At 39.1% G+C, this 25782-nt stretch overlaps 2 protein-coding genes across 3 annotated transcripts; one reads left to right on the top strand and one right to left on the bottom strand.

Moving 5' to 3' along the window:
- The first annotated feature begins 7487 nt into the window (after positions 1-7487).
- LOC103719437 lies at positions 7488-8987 on the top strand. The gene has a single exon (XM_008808682.3). The coding sequence runs from the start codon at positions 7949-7951 to the stop codon at positions 8810-8812; it is 864 nt and encodes a 287-aa protein (XP_008806904.1). The 5' UTR covers positions 7488-7948; the 3' UTR covers positions 8813-8987.
- Positions 8988-10013: 1026 nt separating this feature from the next.
- On the bottom strand, positions 10014-23794 carry LOC103719436 (peroxisomal membrane protein PEX14-like). 2 transcript variants are annotated; one of them, XM_008808680.3, is made up of 12 exons: positions 23268-23691; positions 21542-21789; positions 21361-21409; positions 18703-18869; positions 18345-18531; positions 18109-18246; positions 16374-16447; positions 16219-16261; positions 16058-16125; positions 13762-13806; positions 13607-13675; positions 10014-10909 (listed from the first exon to the last, which is right to left on the bottom strand). In XM_008808680.3, the coding sequence occupies exons 1-12, from the start codon at positions 23326-23328 to the stop codon at positions 10394-10396; spliced, it is 1665 nt and encodes a 554-aa protein (XP_008806902.1). In that variant the 5' UTR covers positions 23329-23691; the 3' UTR covers positions 10014-10393. The 2 variants fall into 2 exon arrangements, with proteins under 2 accessions (XP_008806902.1, XP_008806903.1); XM_008808681.4 differs by lacking the exons at positions 13607-13675; positions 13762-13806 and having other exon boundaries at positions 23268-23794.
- Between the last annotated feature and the right edge of the window lie 1988 nt (positions 23795-25782).

Raw genomic sequence — 25782 nt, 5'->3', positions numbered from 1 at the left:
ATCTCCCTTTGGACGTGATCACGTGTCTTGTATTATAGCGGAATAGGATACGCTACAGAGGCCAATAATACGTTGACACCAAGACATACTGGTTCTTGTAGATTAGCGGAGTGAAGGCGTTATTGTAGATTGAAGCCGTTTTCTGTTTGATCGGTACAGCTAACCCAAGGACTGCCCCTCATAAAACTTGTCGGCTAACTTTTTCTGGAGATAAGATTACTGTGCCCAATTATGAGTTATGATTCAATTGGCATCTGCCACGTCGCTTGATTTGATCAAAAGGTGGGGGACCGAGGTCAGTCGATCTGAGCCGGGATTCGTCCTCCTCTGGCCCCAAACAAGGGCTAGTTTCACAGCTGACCGTCGAATCGGGGGACCCTAAGATCCGGGATCAGGATGACACTAGTAGCAGACCACATGGTGGTGCCCACGTTCGATGGTGGTTCGGTGTTCTTACCGTATGGTCTTAAATAAATAATGCATCACACCGTTGCAAGGGACCCCACCTCGAAAAAGTTGCAGACAAATTATTATAGTCATAAAAGCCATTATTTATCTTAAAAAGCGATAATCCAGATTTTATACGTTGAAATAGCAACTATTATAACAGCCATTGCAAAGATTGCATAACGGGAAATAAATAACAGGTGCGGGATGGGGTGATCGCTCATGGTGGTGATTGTGCCATATTTATTCGGGTTGGTAAACAATGACGAGGAGCTATCCTTCAACGAGGCATGGAGTGCCGGCTAAATCAGATGACTGCAAACATAGATGGCTCATGGTTTTTGAAGGAGATAACCTCATGATTTTGATCACATATTCCACCGAGGATGCTAGATTATTTTTTTTTTAGTATAACGGCAACTCACACTCTACAGATGTAGTTGTGACCAACAAAATCAGAAAACAGCAAAGCAGATAAAGAACCCGGCACTATGTCACGCTCCATCCATACGAAGTTTTTGAAATGGTGAGCCACATAGGAGGCAACCCAATCAACTGCATCATTTGCTTTTCTGCAGACGTGTGTGGCCTGATGGGAGCCACACTCCCAGAGGCGGCATAATACATTTAGAGGCCTAAGACGGATTCAGTAAATGAGGTTTTTTTTTAATAATAAATTTTTTAATAAGTATAAAATATTTAGAAAAAAGATATGAAAATAGGTAGCCATCAAGTACATTATTTCAACAAAAATGCATGCATGCAATAAAGACAGATAAAAAGTTTTTTTAGTTTAATATAATTTTTGAATGGAAGTGCAGAAAAGTAATTATGCTTGAGGAAGGGCCATGAAACTGATTAAATATTTGAGATAATGCTTGGCAGTACTGTTTACCATATCAAGCAAGGGCAGAGTAGGAAAAGGTTATCCCATGGCACTTCGTGGTCAAGGTAAAGGATGGATTTTGTCCGGAAAGGAACCTCTCCATAAGAGAAATTAGGGGCATTATGGGAAATTCACTCCATCTAATTAATAAAAGTCCCATCCCACCATCTCCCCTTCAGCTTCAAGTGGGTACCCAAGCAGCCACTGCAACTTCACAACACAGCAGCCATTCAACCCCCCCTTCCCCCTCTTTCTTTCTCTACCCTCCAAGAAGTCCATCTCCAATCGCCCTATCTTTCCTCCTGATGGCCCAGCTGGATCAAAGAGTAATGTGAGGGAAGGAAAACCAAGACCAAAACCAAAAAAGAGAAGGGATGAAGATAAGAGTGGCTTCAGACGTGTATCAAGCCAACCAAATCCCTCCTTTCTTTTTCTCTCCACCCAAAACAAAACTATTGTCCCCAGCTTCCCAAATTGCCCCTCTACAGGCCAGGAAACTCTCCACCTCCCTTCCATCAAGGGGGAAGACTCATAGCCAGCTCCTGTTCTCGTTTTATATGGGGCCTTTGCTTCCTTTTGGTCAGCCTCCCGGGGGCCTACCATTAGCCCGAGGCCTTAGGCGACTGCCTTGGTTGCTTAGGGCTCAGGCCGGTCCTGCACACTTCTACAGGAGTCTGTGAATATCGAGGAGCAGCAGCCGTTAGATTCTTTCGGTGGGATGGTTGTCGGTGTGCCAAATCAAGCAAACAGAGCATGGATACAAATCATGCCTTAGCAAGGTACCGTTGTGGACATGGAGTTTAACTCATATTAGTGGTGAGAGAGCTTACTATCGGAGCATGGCTTGAGGATAAACCATGGACATGGCATGCATGTCACACATTGGATAACTCATTAGTCCAATGGTTGAATGGCCCATGGATGGTGATGGCTTCTACAAGTCATGATACGGTGCTCGAGTGGCCGGGCACTGGCGTCAAGGTGTGACATAGACATGGGCAGGACCAGATGTAGCTCAGGTGAGTGGCATGCATTGACGCTGGACTGGGGCGTTATAGAGCACAGAAAAATGTTATAATAGCCCTTAATGATTACGATGTTGTTATTATAAAACCCCGCTTACTTGCGGTCGAGGGCTGGTTAATTTCGCGCTTCATAGCTTCAGACTTATTAGGAGTACGGACAATGGGTCCATGCGCCGGATTAGGGTTCGGCTCCGGCAGGGCCACCGAAGCGGTCATTAAGCGAATGATGTGTTTCCTATTTTGTGGTGTCCAAATAGTTAGTTATTACGCACGATACTGTTTTAATTTGGGCCTTGAAAGTTGGGATGAGCGAAGGGCCGAGGAAGTTAGGTAGCGATCCTACAAAGATCTGCAAAACTATGTTATGTTTGCAATCAGAAATATCTAATGATCGATATCTGTTTGCTCCTTAAAAGAAATGGCAAAAAATCCTATGATGTGTTTTAACTATGTTTTGTTTTTCTTTTGTTTAGTTATTTGTGTAACTATCTTATTGTGGCATGCCAAAATTTGAACCTGTAAAGCTGAACAAGATATCCCTATGTCATGTCTACTAGATTGTCTTAGCAAAACTTCTTTATTGAATCCTGAAAAAAGAGTTAGCATAATCTCAGGAAACTCTTGATCACATCTATTCTTCTGTCTCTCTTTCCAGTTTTTTAATTCCTTTTTATAAATCTTGTTGCACCCTCACAAGCAATTAAATAAAATAATAGAGAAACAATAGATAACAAAGCAGGTAAAAATATATTAAGATTTAGCATGATCCATCCAAAACTCGAGCTACATTTGTTAGGGAAGTAAGAGATCCCTCATAATATTTAAATTAATACAGAGCTTCTTACGTTTATTCACTAGGAGAAAATAATTTAGAGAAAACTCTCAAGGAAGTTTAGTATAAGAGAGAGAATGCACCAATAAAGTATCAAAAACAAGAAAAAAAAAAAAGCAAGTTTGCCAAAAATTGAAAATACGAGATAAATATGAAGAAAATTTTTCTTCTTTTTCTTTCCTTCCCTCTTTCTTCTCTCCATCCTTCAAAACACTCTTGTTTTGCAAGCCTTTATTATTCTAGGGCATTGCCTGCTCTATTTCCCTTTTGCTCTTAAAAGCTTGGGAAAAGATTGCACCTAAAAAAGACCAAAAAAAAAAAGAAGCTTGAGAAGAGACACCGCCCTCGAACCAGCAGCCTATAGGCCAAATTAAAGGGAGCGTAACGGTTGACTCAAATTGAAAGCTAACGAGTAATCAAAACATTTTAAAGAAGAGGGGGTCCAAGTGTCCAGCTATAAATGGCTGAAAGCCAAGGGGATATAAGTATATAATTTTCTCTTTGAATTCTATGTGCCCATCACCATCATTATCAGGACTATGACCCTTGGGGTGCACCATATTAGTTATTTAAAGCAATTCATCGATGCTTAGAAAAGTATCATCCTGGACTTCAATGTGGAACATTCCACCAATATATGGACTTCCCTTCTCGGATGTCTTTAATAGTCAACATAGCAATGAAGAAATGAAACACATGTAATCTAGAAGCAGAAGTATTTATTCTAAGCCGACATGCTTCAATATGAAGCTCTTTTGTCCATTTGTCAAATGAACTTCTAGCGGCAGCAAGTGGAAGACTGCTATGCTTCTGAAGAAACTCAGACATCCTGAAATGAGTTCAAATTCCGACTCTATTTCTCGGTCCCTTCTGTCTCTTTTAGACATTTTTTTTTTGAAAGGTATGCAGAGCTATGGTGGTTGCTCTAGAAGGTTTATCCAAGAGAAATAGATGTCATAAGATTTAATTCCTAGGATTCTTTTATTATTATATTACACAATATATTTAGAGAAATAGATGTCATAAGATTTTCAAGGTATGACCATGTTCAACGAAGCGGCACTATTTCCTTTCCACCAAGATAGAATTCTAGAAAGTTTCTATTTTATCAAAAAATTCTAGAAAGTTTCTAAAGACAAAGCCATACTAATATCATATGACTTTTGCTCCAACTTCCACGGCAATCAAAGAAAAGTCGAGCTTCCATGCCTTGCATTCATGATCCTCTAAGACACATACAAACTTCTTTACCAACTCCAAGCTTTTCCACCCAAGTGGAAAACGGAAGCTCGGTTTACTTTGTGGACTTTGCATTATTATTATTATTATTATAACCTACTCCTGATGCTCTAATACATCACACTCATGTCTCTCCACTGTTTAAAGGTTGTGGGAATTCTGCACTGCTGTAGGAATGTAAATAATTTTCTTAAAGGAAAGTAGGCTCAAGTGGCCAAAGTAGGTGGATATTGGATCCAATGTTCAAAGAAATTAGGTGACCTCAGAACTAGTGGTGTTTGGCAGCATCAACATCATTTTTAAGGCAATCCAGAAGAACTCGTGGTATTTCGATCATTTCGCTAACAAAGAAGAGAGACTCAAGAAATGAAGACTCTCTTGAACCTGCACATGTTTAAAATATACAATCATTTGTTTAGATTTTGACAGTTCAATGTTATTATATTTAAATTGTGATTTGCGACGGCTTTATTACTACTAGATTCTGCATTACTTAGTTCTAATTAAAGTGTCTTTAAAAATTTGGGCAGGTCTGATGTTGGGTATACATAAAGCTCCCTGCTTTCTAAAATTTAGTTGGCCTGCACTTTTGAAAGTCAAAACTCTAGACTCATGGGTCTGTATTCACAAAATCATATATGATATTGGGGAGATATAAAACAGATTAATATTGTGGATGTGTTAAGTTTATTGACAGAAATATAATTGCTAATAAGAGATCGTATGATTGGACTTCAGTCAAACCACTAATTGAGATATCGCAGATACTGTCTCAATAAAAGAAATCAAGCTAAGAAATTATTGGAGGAAAAATATAGAGAGATCATGATTGATGGAAGAAAACAAGACACTAAAATGCAAGAAGATTGCGGAAATGTAATTATGTCATAGTGAAAAGTTGAATCACGTTGGAAGAGGGTCATCAATTGTATATATATATAAAACCAAAAGAAAAGCTATGAGGACAGAATCTAGGCTGCGCATTCTCATCCGGTGATTATGGATCTAGTTTTGACTTAAGTGAGAGGCAGAAATTAGAGGCAGTGGAAAGTGAGTGATGAAAACCTTCAATCCATGAAACGAGAAGCAGTGCTGCGCAACACATGGAATCAGGCATGGAAAATACCTAGAAAAATATCTGAAAATTATTAATAAGGTAACTCGAGAATTAATCAGTGCAATATGTTTATAGATGCACCCCAAATTGGTTATTTCACATTGAACCCATACCTTATTTGGGTCGTTAGAGATGCTGTCAAATATACCTTATGTTCTTGGAGCATGGACGAGCTCTGAAAGTTTGGCAGGATTCAATAGTGAATTTCCTTCTCTTTTCCTTATACAATCTTGTTTCCATTTAATCCAGTTTTGCGGTCAAGGAGGTTCTAAAATATCAAGAAGACTTTGATTCACTCCCTTTCTAGTAATTTGCAATAGTGTCTACGGAATGTTTTGCAAGAGATGGTGATATTGTTGCAGCTAATTTTGTTATTTCGAGAACGATAAGTTACAGATTGAATCATTGGAAGCCATAGTGCAATAAATATTCACAAGTGCAGTTGTAGGGAATACCACCAGGATTTAAACCCTGAACGAAGAAATCCCATTATCCAATTGAGATATAACAACTGTTGGGATGGAGAGTATAACTGCCAATTTGTAATTTATTGCTATAGAAATAACATAATTAGTTTTGATATTGTCATAATCCGTTGCAAGAAGTCAAGTGGTTTTTGGGTAGCAGAATCTATGAATTCTCAGGTAGTAGCATGTTGGATATTCTTATAATGTTTAGCTTCCGGATGGCCACACCTCATTTCCTAGGGAGAGAATCCTTGGAAGGAAGAAGATTTTGTTATATTGGTGCCATTCAATCAGCATCTTTAGGGAAGCCAAAAGGTGGGTGATCTATGGCGAATAATAAAGCTATTTTCAGTTCTGGCAAAATCCTCCATTGTATGACGCACTAATGATGCTTGAAAACATGATACTATGCCTAACTTGTGGATGGGTTGCGACCAAGGCATTGCGAAAGGCACAAATATTTCAGAATGCATAGGAAACTGTTTAGGTAATCAATTGTGAGAACCTGAATACCATCAAATCAGAATGCGAGAGGAGGATGTGCATAAGGCGGCCCTCCGAACACATTGAGGCCAACTAAGTTTGGCACAATCAGGTACAAATCAATCATGATCCTAATCAATCATATGATTTTAACATTCTTTTCTTTTCACCTTTTGTCTTTGAGAAGTTACACACAACAACAATCAGCTGAATAAAGCAAATTATGTCCAGAGAGTATAACATAGGAGATAGAAGCTAGAGCCAACATGTGAGGCAATTCATTGGGTCAGATAACCTACAATGTAGATTGCGCCATTTCATTCATTTTAGCTAGATTTTTACATAAGGATGGTGTACTTTCCGTTGCAATATATTTTGTAACGGAAGTATACGCCCATGACAACAGCTCAGCAAGGCTAGAGCAAGGAAAAATCATAATCCTATCTTTTGCTTTCAAATAAAAAAAATTATATCAATTTCCAACTTTAATTTATTTAAATTACAATCTCTATTTTAGCAAAGTAGCCTTTCGGTTGCATTTGGTTTGCGATTAGAATCAGAAACGGAATGGATTAGAATGAGAATTAAAAGAGCTATATTCCACAACACGTTTGGTTCGTAATTGAAATCAGAATTGGACTCGACATAGAATTTGAAAACTTCAAATTGGGTTTTGGCGAACTGGAACATTTATGTTGTCTTTAGAATCGGAATGAAAATGAAACTTCTCCTAACCAAATGACTGAAATGGAAATCACTCATTTTCATTCCAAAGCCCAGCTTTTTCCAGCCAAACATGCCTTTTAATTCATAGTTTCTTAGATCTCGATGATAATCGGAACATTATTACATCCCCTAAATTCCTTCCATCGATGGTGCCATCTCCCAGATAAGACAGAATAATTAGATGAACAGTGCCATCTTATAGAAACACAGAAATTAATAAGGATAAGCCTGATCTTGACTTATGACCATCGGAATATTATTCCATCTCCGTAGATACCTTCCATCCCTATCTTCTAGATAGTAACAGAATAATAAGGATAAGAACTATAAGACTATTGCACGCAAGATGATGCAATCTTGTCCATGAAAGAATGAGATCATGTCCAGAGGAAATCAATCGTCAAGCATAAGCACATGGGAGGTGGAATTGAAAGGAGGCAAATGCTCTGAAATGGTGTCATCAGGAACATGACTTTCTCGAAGAATTACTGACACGCGCCACAGCAATTCCTTCCACACGTGTATCTCCACAAATAGGAAAGGAGGAAACGTCAAATGTTAGGCTTAACGCTTGCCCCTTTCTCCCTGCCCTTTATTAACGCCGTCTCCCCCGTCTCTCGTGTCCAAACCCCTTATCCCTCTCGCTTCCACTCGCCAGTTCCCAATTCCAGACGACAGTGAGTAGGCGAGGATAGAAGAAGAAAACGAGAATAAGAAGGAATAAAGATGGAAGAAGATAGGGGAAGCCCGGCCCTTGTGCTTTCCCCCAGCTTCCGAGAGGCGGCGGCGGAGGACGCCGGCGATCGCCTCACCTCCACCGTCGATTCCCCTCAGAAAATCTCTGCCATCCCGGAGCATCAATACGAAGTGGAGGAGGACGATGATGACGATACGAGCGAAGACTTCGAATTCGCCTTCGTGATCAAAGATCCGGAGTCCATCCCGGCGATCACCGCCGACGAGATCTTCTCCAACGGCCAGATTCGCTCCGTATACCCGGTCTTCAACCGGGATTTGCTCCTCGCCGACGGCGGGGGCGATGGCGGCGATGCGGTGGAGGAGAAGGCGGTGCGGATGCCGTTGAGGAGGCTATTAATTGAGGAGAGGAACGCGTCGTCGGCGTCGGCGTCGTCATCGTCCGAGATGGGCGAGCTGGAGGGGATCGATCCGGGGACGTACTGCGTGTGGCGGCCGGGGTCGGTGCCGCCGTCGCCGGCGCGGTGCAAGAAGAGCTGCTCCACGGGGTCGTCTTTCCGGTGGCGAATTCGGGACCTCGTCAGAAGGAGCCGCAGCGACGGGAAGGAGAAGTTCGTATTCCTCGCGGCAGAGGAGAAAAAACCCAGCCGGAGCTCCGAGAAGAAGAAGAGCGAGGGGGAAGCGGCGGCGAAGGGGGAGGGGGAGAAGAAGGAGAAGGGGAATGAGGTGACCGACGTGGATATGGTCACCGGTCACCGGATCTACTACAGGAGTAGGAACAGAGGCGGGCAAACGGCGAAAGGCGGGTGGCGGTCATTCCTTCCGTACAAGCCCGACCGTGTCGGTTTCCCAGCCAATGTGAACGGGCTCAGCCCTTCTCACCATCCCTACTAATTTTCCTTTTTGTTTTTGTTTTTATTTTGATGAGGTACTATCTTCTTGGTTTTTTTCTTATTTTTATCTTGTTAGACGCCTTGTTACCTGTAAATTTTTGTGGTTTGGGTGGTGGGAGAAGACTGTTCAAACTTATCTATTTCGATTGACCGATGAGTTCACCTTTTTTTATTAACAGATCAGTGTGAATTGTGTGATGTGGTATAAAGTTTGAGACCTTTGGGATTTTTTTGGAACTTAAATTAGGTGTTTTCCTGTTCAAGTAACAACAAATATAATATAATAATGTATGATTTGTGAATCTCTGTTGTTAAACTTGTTTACAGCCCAAGTAATGAATTTGGCTTTCTGTTTTTGAAGTTATTTTAAAAAAATGCTTCGGTGGCCTCTTTTGGGCGAGAAAGGAAATTTCAAATCTTTCTAGATTTTGGAAATGAAGGACGGAGGAAGAGGAGCCTGGCGGCCCCTACTTATGACTTATGAGCGTCTGATGTTCTTTTTGCTGAAAAGATAATTTAAGCGATATCATGTGAGACAGAGAGATATCACCACCTAAGTTGTTTAAATAGTTAGGAAAATCTACTAACCTGCGAACCGACCCATTAGTTAAGACATGGGAGCCAATAGTGGTTTGAGATACCCTAGCTATTGCTTGGATTTCCGTATAATTTTCAATTGCTTGAAGTGGTTTAACAAATTGGGTTGTTCTACTTGTCAATGCCAATCCTTTGCTAAATTAAACCATAAGTTAATTGTTTCCACTGTTAAGAAACAGCTTCCAGTTCCATCTATCAATAGTAGATTAACTATATATATGTACCACAAAATAGTAGATTGACTATATATAAAATGGGTAAAACAGATCTATAACCATACAGCCACACTTCCCATCACCCGTGTAGTTCACCTACCCCAATTAGTTGGAGTGATTAGGAAAGCTGCTTTAATGGATTATGTTATCAAGTTGCTTTCTTCTGACAAAATAATAGAAAGCAAAATATCCTAGTAGGCATGTAAGAAAGATACATTAGCATACTGGACGAGCAATCATGTTCCTCATAACAATTGTCTAAAATTGCTTTTAGGAGTCACGGAAGAGCATCTAGTGAAATTAGAATCATCAAGGCCCAAGCTCCCAAAGCAAGACAGAGCTCGCATCAGTCTGCTCCCATTTCAAAACATAGAAAGATAAGCATTAAGGTTGGTTAGAAACTCTGATTTAGATTTTAGATTGCTATATCTTGTACCGATAAACTCGGTGCAGGCCAGCACTTCTCCAAGCTTCACAAGGAAAGCAAACACTTGTAAGGGTTCCACTCTAGACATCTGATGCAAAATTACCTTACATGAAATGCAAAGAATTTGGATCTTTAGTATGGGGTTGAAGATGCCACGAACTCATACATTAGGACAGATATTCAGGGAAGTTTTCTCCCATGCACTCCCTTATGCTCTTTCTTGATCTACTTTTTGTTTGATGATCTAAATTCACATGAACTATATCACTAAATCTTTAATATGCAGAGAAACCAGTCGCCTTTTTGATTCCCATATATGAGCATGATTCTATATTGAAATCCATTAATGCTGGTCAAATGTATCTGGCCCCACTGCTTCAATGCCAAGTTCCTGTTCTTGTTTTCCAGATTGATTCATGTGTGTCGCCACACTACCAGAGCTCTCTGATTGAGCTGCAAGATCAGATGCTCCCACTTTTTCATCTTCTCCATTATCATCATAAGCTGTGGATCCCTCGTCACCAGACTCCTGCTTCTGAATGGATGATTTTGGCTGTCGGATAGCAGCTGCAGCTTCTGGCATCACAATTGATGGTGGCTGAGGTGGGACCCAACCCTGATAGTTTGGACGTTCATTGGCTCCCGTCCGGTGAGAGGACTGCCTCGGTTCGTCTGCTTCAGATTCTATTTCTGTGATCCTCACAGTCTTCCTTCTCCACGAAGGCTCTGAACCATCAGAAGATCTCCCATACTGCTGAGAGTTGTCTTCTTTTACTTTGGAACTCACCCCTTGACTGCTTGCTTGGGAGTGAAGGCCATAAATGGGCCTTTGCTGAGCCTGCTGAGTGCATTCCCATGGCTGTTTGACAACAAAAATGAGGACACATCAGTCATTTTTGGTTTTTTAAATGAAGGAAAAAGAATCTGGAACCTATTTCATTTTATATTGCAAACTTGTGATCTTTCAGGTGCTTCAAAATCCAGATGTTACTACTATCGTTTCCAATAGAACACCAATTAATTTGAAAACATGAGTCAATAGTACTGTGAGGGTGCCCTAGAAAATTGTAGAAATGGCCTTATTTGGTGCAGTCCAGGTGCTCACAACCTATCATACAGCCATATACTATAAGTGATGATCGCAATCATATGATGGTCATAAAACTGTTGTTTCATTAGCACTTTAAGATTATTCAGAAGTCCATTGTTCACAAGGATAATACAGATTATCAAGCAAGAAAATCTCCCGAACAAAACATCTTGGCCAACCAAATGGAAGATAAAGATATTGTAAATAAGCCTTGCAAGAGATGATTGGTAATATAGCTTTCTAGGATGAAACACACATGGAGATTCAGTGTCTAGAAAGCAAACTGATCTAGTCGATATGGTTGACTTAAAAAGGATCAAGGTACGATCCACTAAAGTCTGGTTCACATTTTCATCAATTGTTGTGGCCAAATTCCTGGCCAAAAGGACCTTGCATAAGTGAGACGCTTGCAATGGAACCTAGGAGGTCAGTTGGCGGATGAGCAGACCAACAATATTAGTTATGCAGCTTAAGCTACCTATTAGTTATGTAGCCTAAGCTCATGCAATAAGGGAACATCCCCTTAGCTTCTGAATGAATCCAAGCGAGGTGCTTACGAGGCTATGTTTGATAATACAATAGTGAATCCATTTATCAGGCAGAAGTTATTCGCCAAAGAGCCAAACTGGAAAGAATCCTATATCAATGACTTAGAAAGGTAGATAATGTGATGATGGCAAAGAAAATTTCAAGATGGCCTCGACAAATGTATGTAAATACTGATAATTAACTGAAAACTAAAAATGATTATTGGCAGTGAACTTACTGTCCTTGAATACATTCACATACCACTTGATGATCAGATCTAGCCTTGGAGAAGAGATCAGAACACAGAAAATAAATATAGATTTTTCTTGCAAGAAGGTTATGGACCAATCTAAATGTTCCCTTTATTTATTCAGAATCAACATAATTTTAATTATCACAGGTTCTTTAACTTCTTATGAGTCTGGAATTGGTTTTATGCATTAGACTTAAAAAGTAGAAGTCACCAGTAGGCTATTTTGGCATGATGTGTTCTTTTCTGACAACAAACCACTTCCAAACTTTTTCTCCCATTCCTAACACCTTTCCCAAGCACTCCCCCTTCCAATTCGTTACCCCTCATCATATTATAAATGTTAACACTAAAGCAACTAATCTAGGGATGAAATATATTGAAGCTGAAGTATTCAACTGGTGCAAATCTGATTGCATAAATATCAAAAAACTATCGTTCTTTGAAGGGAAAAATATCAATGACTTAGAAGAGTAGAAAAGAATGGAAAAAGTATTTTGTAGATTAATAAGATCCTCCAAAAATACATGCAAATATTTGTAGACAGTTGCAAGGTTAAAACAACTGCCCATCAAAAATTTGCTTTTTTGAGAACATATTTCAATCAGCTATCCTGCTATCACAGCAACATTAGTCTCAGAAAATCAACTGTATTATTTTCACATAAATGTGAGTATTAGATTACCTGGTAAAAATGATTTCAGAATGGTGTTTGTAATTTAAAAATGCAATTTTAGAATTAATATATGCTAATTCTTTACTTTCAGTGGATTCAAAGCTTGCTTTGCTTACTATTTAAAGTTAGGAAAAGTTGCTCACTCATTTTTTCGGCACGGTATGTCCCCATCTTACCACAAATTTCCCCCCAACTTCACTCCTTGTCAGTCCACCACTCTTAATTTTATCCTATTGATCACAATATCCACTTTCTCCACACTGGAGTCTATCACCACGAACTCCATGACGTTTCACTGCTCCCATTTAACCTTGCCTCTCCCCTCTCTAAATATCTGCTATATACATATACTAGCTAATTACATTAATCAGCCCCAACTGACGAGCCAAATTCAATTCACCAATTTCAGCAGCATGATCCAGCATGATTTTTCCCTTCACTCAGCTCCTGTCCAATAAACTCTAGTCTGCTACCACCACCAAAACACTTCAACCTCTGTGTGTGGGTGTGCATGTGCGCACACGTGAACCTGTGTGTATGTGCATGTGTGCATGTGCACCTCTCTACATATGCTGCCCCTTCCTGGTTTGCGAAAAGCAAAGATGAGATGTGTTGACGATTATTGGAGGTGTACGGAAGTGAGGGGTGGCTGATACTAGGATGCAACGGCAACACAGGGTGCTCTATCTGCAACAAGGAAGAAAGAAAACGTGTTGCCTACATGACCTGCTTGATTGGAATTAAAATTGAAATCCAATACATAAGAGTAAACACTCTCTCTATCTCAAGTATCCATAAATATTATCGTCTCAAATTCTTTCAGAGCACAAGATCTGAAATGTGAAGCTGGAGTCAGGACACCCAACACTGATGGTCACTATTTGCTGAGCAAGCCACATGGTGATCATCAGTTGTAGAGTTCCAGATGAGTCAATACATTAGTGCAACCAAAACCTAAAATAAAACCTCAGATACATATTAAAAAAGGTTAAATAACATTTAAAGTCCAAACCTTGACTCGAGGTGCCATAAGAGGACTTGGTATAGGCTGATTAGGGTTGGGAGGCATGTCATCAATCTCCTGTGGGTCAGATAAAAGAGCAAATGGTTAAATTTAGATGATTAAAAAAAATCTAAGGTAGAAAACCCAGGGAAGGAATAGTATACCTTGATGTTAGGAGGTTTTTCTCCTCTTTGTACCATTTCCATGATCTGAAAATTAGAATTTGACACTTAGTGCTGTATCTTTGATCCTTAAGTAAATGATAAGCCCTATCATTTATCTTTATTTTTGTGCACTGAGGCAAATTGCTAAATATTTTATCAGCATTTAATAGTTTTAGGTTAAAAAATCAATTTGACCATGGATAATTTTAAGAACTGGAGACCAAAGCCATCAATCTCGAGAAAAATAGCCCATGATTCAGACAAAGAGTCCATGATTGACGAAAATAATACAGCAATTCCAGGAAGCTGTTTCAGATTGAAGAAATGAAATGAAGGACAGCTGAAGTTCCTATCCATCCGCTATTGCGATCATACTAAGTAGCTAACCTTCAAGATCTGATCAGACAAGCATGTACAACCACTTAACCTGCCCAAGCATCTTTCATGTTGACAGATAGCCATTGAATAACACAAAAAAAAAACCTAAAGAAGCAAAACACTGTTGTAATCATGTGTTCATGCTAGTCTATGGTACCATGAACTATACTATTCGGAGTTTGTGAGTAGAACAAAAGTAAATTACTTGTGGACCCTACAAATTCCAAGACCCAGAGTACAGTCGTATTGGAATGCTGCAAGCATGGCTATTTAGCTCAGCTCAGCTGTCTCATCCCACATACCATCAAGATAGATTATATTTAGACACCGATATCCCTTGAAAGAACCTCCTCATCTAAAACAAAACATGTTTTCTTAGAGCTTATTGTTAAACTCCTCAATGGGCTTTCAATCTTATCCTGTAAGATTCAATGTACATGTCTCCTAGCCGATAAATGATGACACCCTTGTGATGGCAAGGAGCTAGGTTTGTCAACAAGGATGAGATGGCCTGTTATATGTTCTTTCATGGGCTTCTACAGCACAATGAAAACTGAATTCCAGGCATAGACATTAACTCAAGCATGAAGAAAAGCTAGTCACAATGGTAAGAAATTTGGTCTGAATATGATGGTCTTCACTACAGACCATATTACTTGTACTTTTAGCTTCTTTCAGATGAAAGTGGATGAAGATTAGAGAGGTTTGGCGAGGTCTAATGCAGTTCAGCCTACTACTCCCTTGAATGGACAGGCTTCTGCACAAAATAATTTAAACCTGTGCAGTCGATGCAGGGTTAATTCCAACAAACTGATAGAGGTGATAGTGGGGCTTAGCCCAACCTAGCTGTCAACAGATATGGTAACTGTGATAGCTTTACATATTTAATCATTACAATATAGGCTGTTGAATGCCCTTTAATGAGCATAATGGAATGATAATAATGCTGTTACAAAGAACGTGCAGAAGATAATGCAAAGTGGATCTTTCAGTAATGTTCTTTGCGTAACAAATACACCCTACAGATAAAAGAATATGAGAAATGCGGGATCTACATACATTACAAACATAGTCTACATACAACTAGTCAAAGCATCATTCAGATATAGGAAATTTGGTATACGTTGTGTGCAAATGAATTTAATGCACATGGACAATTAAGTGTGCACACGGATATGTATGTTTCACCTTTACATCAATAGAATTTATAGTCCCTACTTGAGTTCTGTCCATGAACCCCTTGAGGTGGTGGCTTATTCATCAAGCATGACCTTTCAATAATAATATGCATATGGCATCGGCATTGCATGCTTGCTCATCAATATGGGTTTTGATAGGTCATACTGTGGTGGATCCAAATAAGGTCAGCACTCGAACAGAATAAGATAATCAGGTTCAAATTCAGATTAGGGGTTTCCTCATTAGCTTTGACTTAAGTGGATCCATAATCAGATAAATGATAGCAACATAATATTTCTAAAATAATAGGCTACCTATTAGATTAGGAAGCACAATATTTTCATATGAAATACCATCATTTTATTTTTGTGATGCTAAGTAGTTACCACTTGATAGGAATCAATGATCATGGCCTTCTAGCAAACTCTAAGTTCTTATTATATTACATTCGATAGCTTGCTTCAAGACCCAAAGATGAAACTGATATAAACTAAGATACTTCAAAGTGCATATGCAGAAATGATGCAGTTCGATGCAGGCATGGTTCTACACAAAAAATAACAAAATATGATATGTTCAAGGTTTGCCCTGGTGGTCCCACTGCCCTGCTTAGCAACCAGAAGTTCTAGATTTGATTACAGGTTGATGCATCCTCAAAAATCTGGACCTGGGTTATTATAGTACAGGTGGGCCTCCCCCCTTTCTCTCAGAAGAAAGATGTTCTCAGCAAGTTGCATACCTCGATAAATGACTTCGGGTGAGGTGGCATAGCAGGTTCCATTGATGCAGGCACTGATGAAGGCCTCACTGCATACAGGCATTGCATCAGTTAAAGCAACAGCAAGAAACATCAATTCTAATGTAAAAGTCAAAACTGGAAATAAGGATCCGGATGATTACCTGCCCCAGAGTCCACCATCTGAGCACCATTTACTTTTGCATGCTGGGCAACACAAAAAGAAAAAAAGAAAAAAAAAAAGGGGGAATAATTGGAAAGTTGCCAAAGATTTGGATTGCAAATATCAGGAGTGACAATGCAACAATTGCTAGATTACCTTTGAAAGTGTGATAGAAGCACTTGGATCTGATTGGCTGACATGAGATTTGCACCATGAACTGTTAGTGGTCCCTGAAGATTCCACAGAAACAAATAGCAAATCAACTGCAGTGCTTCATTAAAGGATGGAAGATGAAATACTAAATCAATTGTTTCTGATAAGAACAGGCATTCAGGAGAAAAATTTTGTATGTAGGTATAATTTCTTCCTTTTCCCCTTTTTTTGTCCTATAAAAATGATGAAAGAATCGTTTAAAGGTCTTTTACAATAGAGCCATTCAACAAAGTTTTAGCTACTACTCATAACATGGAGAGGACCAATATGCAAGAAAGTCAAATATAACAAACATACACAGGAGCCGCATAACATCACTATACAAATGTTGATTACAAAAACCAGGAGCTGCACCGCACGTTGCTTGGATAAACATGGAGATACATCCTTAATGCAAAGCCTAAACCATGATAGATCAAAAAAAACAAGCCTTATCTCATCTGGATGGGTTCAGCTATATGAATCGAGGTATGATTCATTCAAATCTGATAAATTTTGCCACTTTCGTCACATCAACCCTCTGTAAAGTGCCAAATACATGTGGCTCTGGACAAGGTAGGGGCTAGTCATGAAACCTATAAAGCTAGTTGGTGTGCAGGATGACCCATCTGATGCTGACAGCCCATGCAACAAAAAAGGAAACAGCGAGGTTTGATATACGAAATCATATTCGCCCTGCGAGGCACAAAGCGAACAAAACACAACTGAATTTTTATTTATTCAATAAGCATAAACTTACAAAAAAAAATCAAAGATATGGAAAAACAACGTAACATATGAAGAAAATAAGAATCCATGACCAACAGAAGTTGCATTTATTCAGTTTTGTCTCCCAACCAGGAAACAAGAGTGAACATTAAGAATAAACCAGAGATGGTAAAAAATAATCACATAACATGGGTACATACGAGCGAACATGGCAGTCAACCAGTCAATGGACTTCAATATTTTAAAGCCACACATATTGTAATCATCAGATGCCACCAGCATATTCTAAAGCATTAGATTACTAATGGAGATGTAAAGTGCTGGAATTCCAAGTAACTACTGAAAAGAGTTGCAAATATGCATTCAAACCCAATTGGCCTGATATACACTATTGCAATAGGTTATGATCCATATAATGACACATTCAACCCCAAAGTGCTTCTGTAGTTAATACTAGTACTCAAAATGAAATATGCATTTTTCCTGGAAGAAAAACTTCACAGCTTCATAGATAGAGTATTGGTGCTAGTTGCAGAGACACTAATTTGTATGGAAATGTTCTACCATCATGCCCTTTCTCATCTTCTCTTCTATTACACCAGCCAGTTCTAGTAATCAGAAGATTGTCAATGTTAATTGACAAATCATTTATTTATTATGTCACAGGAAAATGCCTAGAATTTATCCAAAGTCCAGATTATTCGGATCCATCCTAATTCTGTAGAAAAGGCAATATTTATTCTATAGTAATTTCAGTAAAAGCCATGTGGGATGTTTTATTGAAAACATCTCAACAAATGGTCTGCTTCAAAATGGAAAAACCTGACAACTTTGACAGCCGATGATATTCAAGCCAGCATCACTAAGTTAAGCTTTCTGATAGGTAGTTGATATGATATGATCAAAATATTATTTTCACGAAAATCAATCAATTGACAAGGCAATTAGTCATTTGATTGAGCAAACTTACTGTTCCATGATTTATCCTCATCTTGTGACTTAATTACTTCCCTTCTCCTTTCCAGCTTACATAGAGCATTACCCAATGATTTCATCTCCTCCACTTGGACATCTAACATTCCCATATATGCCTCAAAGTACTTTTTTCCTAAAAAGAAAAAGAAAGTAAGGCTCCAAGTCAAACTTTAATTGTAGGATATTAGTAATTCAATGTCAAAAAGAAGAGAAAGATCAGCATTAGAGAACCTTCATTTTTCGCATTTAACAATTCTTGACTTGCTTTAGCTGCAATAGCAGCAGCTGAGACAGCCGCTTTTGCAGCTTCTGCTGCTCCCTCAGCCAGGCCTGATCTTGATATTTCATCTTTCTTGACATCTTTTTCTTCTGCTACAACTTTCCGGATCCAGGTTTTCAACCTAGGAATAACCACATTCTATAAAAGCAGATGAGTTAGAAGGAATTCAGAATTTTATGAATGATTCCAACTTGACTGCAGTAAATATATTACATCTCATGAATGAATTGTTAGCAAACATCAAATAGCTGAGCATTATTATCTAAGCTACCTAACAACAACAGCAGGTGTGCAAAAACCAATTGGTACCTTGAAAAACAAAGCAGTTCCAGCTCCTGAAGCAGCAAGGACCCCAACAGCAAGAAAAGCATGGGACCAATAAAACCTGGTTTGCTGCAGGCTTGGAGCCATGACAACACCGCCGACAGGAGCAGGTACTGGTTGTGATGACTGGCTGGGAACTTGTGGATGCACACCTGCAGATGTTTGGCGGAGAAGCTAATCTTGAAGATGATGATGGTGATGATGTATTATAATTATGGTATGGCGTACCGTATCGAACTGGACGGTACAAAGCGTATCGTACCATATCGGTTCGGTATTGATACCGGTACCGGTGGCGTACTGACACTCAGTATGCCAAAAAAACCGCGTAGGTACCGTACCGACACTATGCTAGCGTGGCACCGGTACAGGGTCCGGTACCAAGACAGCAAACCTTGATTATAATAATAACAAAAACAACAATAAGAATAATATAGAAAAAAAATGAATTCTTAGACAACCACATAAGGCAAAAACATTTTATTTGACAAGCTACAGCTTCACGATAATATCAAAATGCCCAAACGTTATACAGACTCAGGCAAAGAAAAATCTCTGCAACAGAAATCTATTAAATTATATTCTCGTGATAATAAAAATTTCATGTGTTTTTCATGTTTATGGATAATGTTTGTTAGCTTATTGGGGTCTGAAGGATTAGTTGGAAAGTTCTAAACATTCCCAAAGGTGTTCTGATGAGGGATGATAGGAAGTATCAATTGGGCCCAATGAACTGTTTTACCCCCGACTTGGTAGCTTGATGCATCATGTCTCACACCGAAGTCATACACCCTTGGCTGACCTAAAGGAATATGCTTGCACAAATAGCAAAAAAGCTCCACTAGTTCTAGTAAACCATCAGGATCAAGGTCCGCAATCTCGGTACCGAGTACTGTATTGGTACCTTATCGGTTTGGTACAGTACGGTACACCTCTGTGCTGAAATAGCTCTCTTATCTATTTTCTCAATTTTCATCTCAGTACGCCTCGATATGGACCAGTACATACCTTGATACACCTCAGTATGGGATACTAGGAGGTTTATACTGACTTGAATATGTGTTACATACTGGTTTTTTCCAATACGGTCTGGTACGCTCCGTACCGGACGGTATGGCAAACCCAGGATCACTATCAACAACAAAACTATTTATATTTCAAACCAAAAAAAGAATCACTTTAGCTAAGAAAGAGGGAAAATAAAGAAAATTTAATTAAAATCCAAAAGAATTTCGTTGCTACCATTGCATGATGCTAAAATCAGCACTAAGCTCAATGATGATTGAAGTAAATCTTGCTAACCTTAGCCTGTTAAAAAAGAGGCTATTACCCAATTATGGTCCAAGCAATCCGAGGTTCTGGAAGGGGTAAACTAGGGATAGACCTAACCTTTGGCCTTGTTTTTTTTCCTTTGTTTTTGCATAAAGTGGCTTCCCAAGACTCGAACTTGTGTCATTGCATTTGTCAGCCCAAGCTAGCAAGCAATGCCCTAAGGTCGGAGGAATCGGTACCAGGCACCATACCGATTCTCCGGCCGGACGAGTCGGTACATGTCGTGCTGGGCTTGTACCGACAAAAGGCACGGTACTATGGGAGAGAGGTAAAGAGAAAGAAGGGGGAAAGAGAGAGGGAGGCTAGCGGAGGGTGGTGAACACTGGCGGAGGCTGCAGCAGGCGAGGCCGCGATCGGTTCTCCTGTTTCGAATGAACCCAGAGGTCCTGTCGCGGCCTCACCTACCGCGGCCTCCGTCGAAATAGGGAAACCAGCCGTGGCCTCCGTCGGCCCTCCGCCGACGTCCTGACCTCTCCCTGTCTCTCCCTCCCTCGCTCTCTCTTTCCTTCTCCTTCTCCGACTTCGGTAACGGATCTCATTTCTGTTGCCGAAACTGTACTCGTAAGCCTCCGATATGGCTCGAAATGGCCGAAACGCCCGGTTCGAAATGGTTCCGCCAACCTTGCAATGCCCCAAAACTTCTTCAGATATTGGCTGCTAAAAATAGGACTCCTAATTTGGCATACGCACCTTACTAAGACAAGACTCAGAAGTCAGATGACGAGTATTCACATGACAAGTGATTTACATGATAACAATATAAAAATTAACCAAAATAGATACACCATAACATTAAAGAAATAAAGATACAGATTAAAAAATTGACCCATACTCGACTCCTAATAGTAATTTGATACCTTTTTCATTCTTCTTCGTCTTTTTGTCTCATTCTGCATCAATTAATTCTGTTGTACGAAGGATCACTTCAAGCTTATATCTTCCTTTCTTATTTCATTTTGGAGGTGCTTTTGTATCTTGCATTTTGATGCCCCTCTTAAGATTATTACAGGATACATGCTTTTTTCTTGACAATCATTTATAAGACCCTGGTGTACTGGAAGTTGCTCAGATTTTTATATTGACAATGGTAACGCTTTGTTGTTGTCAGTGATATTAAACAGCCAATAAGGATGATTTAGTCAGAATATGTTATTATATTATTTGGATTTGGATAACAATGTATGATGTTGCCGGACTACATAAAGATAATATTCTATATCAAGAAATTTCTGGGGAATTTTGTGTATGCCAAAACTTATTAACACTTGTAATTTTGCACCACAAAATTTGACTCGATATTGAAGACGATACCTTGATTTTCTGTATTAGTCTCGACACTTGGAACATTTGGAGGTGGATCCTGAGATACATAAAAGATGATTAATGAATTTCTGTGCACTTGAAAAGAATTTATAATTTCCATGAAGATTTGCCACCAAACAAAGAAACTAGCAATAAAGTAAAATAAGTAGACATATGGGGAAAACTTTACAGGTACACGGCGGAAGGCTTCATCAATTTCCTCCTTTGTTAGCCCTTTCTTTTCCAGGAAAGTGTGCCTGTAAATGACTGGGGAACCCCTTACTTTCGGATGTGACAAAAATTGAACAGCATTCTGAACTTGCTCCTCCCTCATTGGTTCTGCGATTGCAAAAACTGGTCTTCTCGAAGATTCATCAGCAGCCACATCTTGTTTGACATCTTGTCCACCTTCCTCCACTGGTTTTGATAACTCAGGGCCTAAAATCGACATACGAAGATATTGTTAGTATTATTAAGTATTAAAGGCAGAACATCTTATTTCCTACAAAAGAAAATGGGTATTAATATATGCATTGACCTGTGTGCATCTTCCAACAAGCAGCACCAGCTTAAAGGTACTAAAATAAACAGAAACTGACACTAACTGAAAGCTTTCATTGCTCATGACTGCTACCAGCTGTAATAACAGGTAAAAGCATTCTAGAACTCAACATGCCAGGAATACCGCCATGTGTACCAGGGGCAGGGGAACTTCATCCTTTCTTGAATTCTTCCTCCCTTTCTGGTGATATTTAATGTATGTCCCATGTAGTTTATTCCATGTGTTTTAAATTGTACAGAATTTAGTAACGCATGATTGCTATATCAAGGTAATTCTATAGGGGTAAAATAACAACTCTATGAGACAGAACAAAGGAATGAGGAGCACGGGACTTGGAAAAGAATGCGAATGTGATGTAGCCATAGGTCTATGTTCTTACCTGGACAAAGTAATAATAAAGTAACAATATATATACACATAAGAGTGTATATATACATGTATCCATCTTTTATTCAGACTTAGAGGCTTCCATGTCAACTCCCAAAGAAATCGAAGTAACACTGGGTAACTTACCTCTGCTTGAATTTACATAAATATTTATTAATAGGGCAGTAATGGTGATAGAACCAATAGAAGCCCTCAAAATTACTAACAAATTAGTTTTTTGAGTTTCGGAGGAATGTAGCAGGTATAGTGATTTAGTAACTACCATTGTCAAATAGGAGGCAAACAGATTCTCAGATGTGAAAGTGCTTAGATGGAACTATCAGTGGATTTATAAATGTTTAGATTCAGTAGTTTGTTTACCATACGAAAGAGAAGCAAAACAAGTGGTAGAAATCCGTGAAATTGGCATGTACTGCAGCAATTTCCACATTTTAAACCTTATTTCAGCATCAATTTAATTATTATGATGCGCCAACTTGAATAAATAACAACAAATTCGTGTTTTGTCCAATCTAATTTTGCAGCCCTATTACCAGCAATGTCGATTACTTCACCAGTGAGTCTCCCTTCTCTAAATGTACAAACCACTTTTTTTTCTTGGTACTAATTTAAGCAGTGTATAAGCTGTAGGTCAGTCTGCTACGGATATACTAATAACCCATTTTCAATCACTTGCACCTCCTTCCACTATCCATTTCATGTCTGTTTCAAGATCTTGTTTTGTCATCACATCTATTCGTCTTTAGACAAATATGACAAATAGGAGCAGATAAGATCCAATCGTGGACTGATGATGTTAGATTAGAAATAGAGAAAGAAGCAAAAAGAATTATGAAATAAATAGGAAAAATATAAGAAATGAACAGGAAAGCAGCGAAGGCCTCGAATCCCAGAAGAATTATATCAAACCAAAGAAGAAATCAGAAGCAAGAAAAAGGAAGCGATGATTGGGGAGAGAAGATTTCACCTGGATTCTGACGATTGTCCCCGAGGTGAGTCGGAGAAGGAGCGGCGGATTGGGTCGACATTCCCACCTCCGAGCCACGTACCAATCTTCTGAGGCGGTCGAAGAGAGAAATCGGCGACTGCCAAGAAGAAATCCGGAAGGGTTCCCAGGGGGAGAGAAAAACTTATGGGGATGGCTAAGACTTAAGAGCAGCGTCAGTCGAGACTCGGCGAGGAAGAACCCAAATGAAAAGGTGCAACACGGAAATCGATGTACTAATATATCGAGAGAGCCAGGAAGGCAGGTCGGGGGTATCTGGCTATCTATGACATCGGTAGCGTTAATCGCACGGAAATACCATGCTCTAGGGATTGGTCCGGCCAGTGGCCCTAAGAGGCGGGGCTCTTCGGGCAATGACGATATATGCACGCGGAACTCTCGTGTGTTTTTCCTTTGGAGCTGGGCTGTTAATGGGTGAGGACGGGCTGGAATCTGGTCTGATCAAATCAAATCAAAATAATAATAATAATAATTGTAGCTGATTCATTTATGAATTAGAAAGATTAAATGCACATCCAACTAATATTATTCTTATGGGAATCTTTATCAGATCTTTCAATTCCTTTACTTTTGAACCACGAAGCACATGAAATGGATGATAGACGAGTGAGAGTTAAAGAATCTAATCAAGGATTCCAATTGTTAGAGAGTTTTAAGCATGGACAACAGAACTGTTCCAATCCATCTGATTCGAAACTTGCCGAGCCACACCAGACTGAGGAGAGAGAGAGATAGAAGAAAAAAGAGAGAAAGTGAGTGAGAAAGAGAGGGAGAGAAAGGGGGAGAGTGATGCTAGGAAGGAGGGGGAGAGAGAGAGAGAGAGAGAGAGAGAGGGGGGGGCTCGGAAGTTCTCTCCTCCTCCGATCGTCCGCATATTGGCCAAAACATGTTTCATTAGAAACAAGGCTCAACTTTTTTTCGCTTCTTTAAGTTAAGTCGGCACAAAAAAGACTGAGAAACAAAGCTCAGCCGATGTGCAGAAGACCACAGGAAGAGCGAAGAGCTTCCAAACTCTCTCTCTCTCCTCCCATCATCTCTCTCTCCCTCTCTCTCTCCCTCCCTCTCATCCTCTCTTTCCTTCTCCCCCTCCCTCTCTAGTTTTTCTTTCTCAATACTCACTAGGACGGGATAGCACAATATCGTATCATACCGTATCACCGGCTTGCCAGCACGAGTGCCAATTCTAATACTACCAATCTTGGTTGTAAGGGTCCAATTTGATTAGAAAAAGGAAGAGAGTGCGCTTATGATAGTTGGTACATATAACAGTGCTTATAGGATAATTAATGTTGGATGTGATCAAAAAATAAATCAAAAAATTATATGGTGAAAATTATGTCAAAAGGATACCTCCAACAGCCTTAAGAACATTATTTCTCTTCCTATGCAGGGTAGATAGCTATAATACTTCCAAAATACAATTGGTCTCCTATTCAGCATGGCTCCTCTTTGTTGGAATACAAGCACCTTGAAAGTTTGACCCCGTCGACTCCTCCAGTAATATATAGTACAGCTTAATCAGATATGAAAGTAGGTCAATTTTATTAATAGCCCTGCACTATTATGTTTATTTTCAAGAAAATTTATAAAGTTAGCTACAACTAATAATCATGGCTCTCACGGCCGCTTTCCGCATTATTACCAAAGGTACTTGTGACCAAGCAATTGAAATAGGTACCCATCACTATATGAATAGAGAGGAGACATAATTCTCATGTACATGTGTATATATATATATAGATAGAGAGAGAGAGAGAGAGAGTTCGACGGCACACTTGGTGTAAGTCCTATAATAGGCTATCCAAATTCAAAATCTGAAGCATAAATATTATATACACTATAAGAAATGCCTACAACCAAGATTCATATATATTTTAGTAATCTCTAGTCCATGCATCAAATCAATGCAAAAATAAGCATCATCATCTATACTAGTATAGTAAAATACATGATAGAGAATATAAATTAAAAATTATTTTATAGAACATTATTTAAACATCTTAAAATATGAATAAATTCCACTTCACTAGATTTTGATAATTAGATCATAGTAAAATATAATATCATGCTATTAGAATCGTTAATTTGATACATATTTGATTATTTGATTCGAGATCATAATAATATATAAATTTTGGTTTCTAAGATTTTTTGTAGTATACTATTTTTCAAGAAGTTAATGTAAAGTATATACTCTAACCCATATATATATATATATAAGGGAGAGATCAGTTTAGTCAAATCAAAGAGCCTAATCCATATAAAAGATGGATAAGAAAAATATAAAGAGTCTAATCCGTTTGGGTATTTTATAAGAAATGTACGATTTGATTAGAAAAAAACGTAAAGGTGACATAGGCCAAAAGTTAGGAGGTAATTAATATATTTTTAAGATAAACAAGAGCGTATAATCAATAAGAAATACGACAAACAGAATTAAGAGAGAATACTCCCTGATTTCCAAACTATTATTTTT

This window comes from Phoenix dactylifera, chromosome 11, assembly GCF_009389715.1.
Source record: "Phoenix dactylifera cultivar Barhee BC4 chromosome 11, palm_55x_up_171113_PBpolish2nd_filt_p, whole genome shotgun sequence".
Taxonomy (NCBI): Eukaryota; Viridiplantae; Streptophyta; class Magnoliopsida; order Arecales; family Arecaceae; genus Phoenix; species Phoenix dactylifera.
Note: the sequence above shows the minus strand (reverse complement) of the source record. Positions and strands in the feature narration are given on the sequence as shown.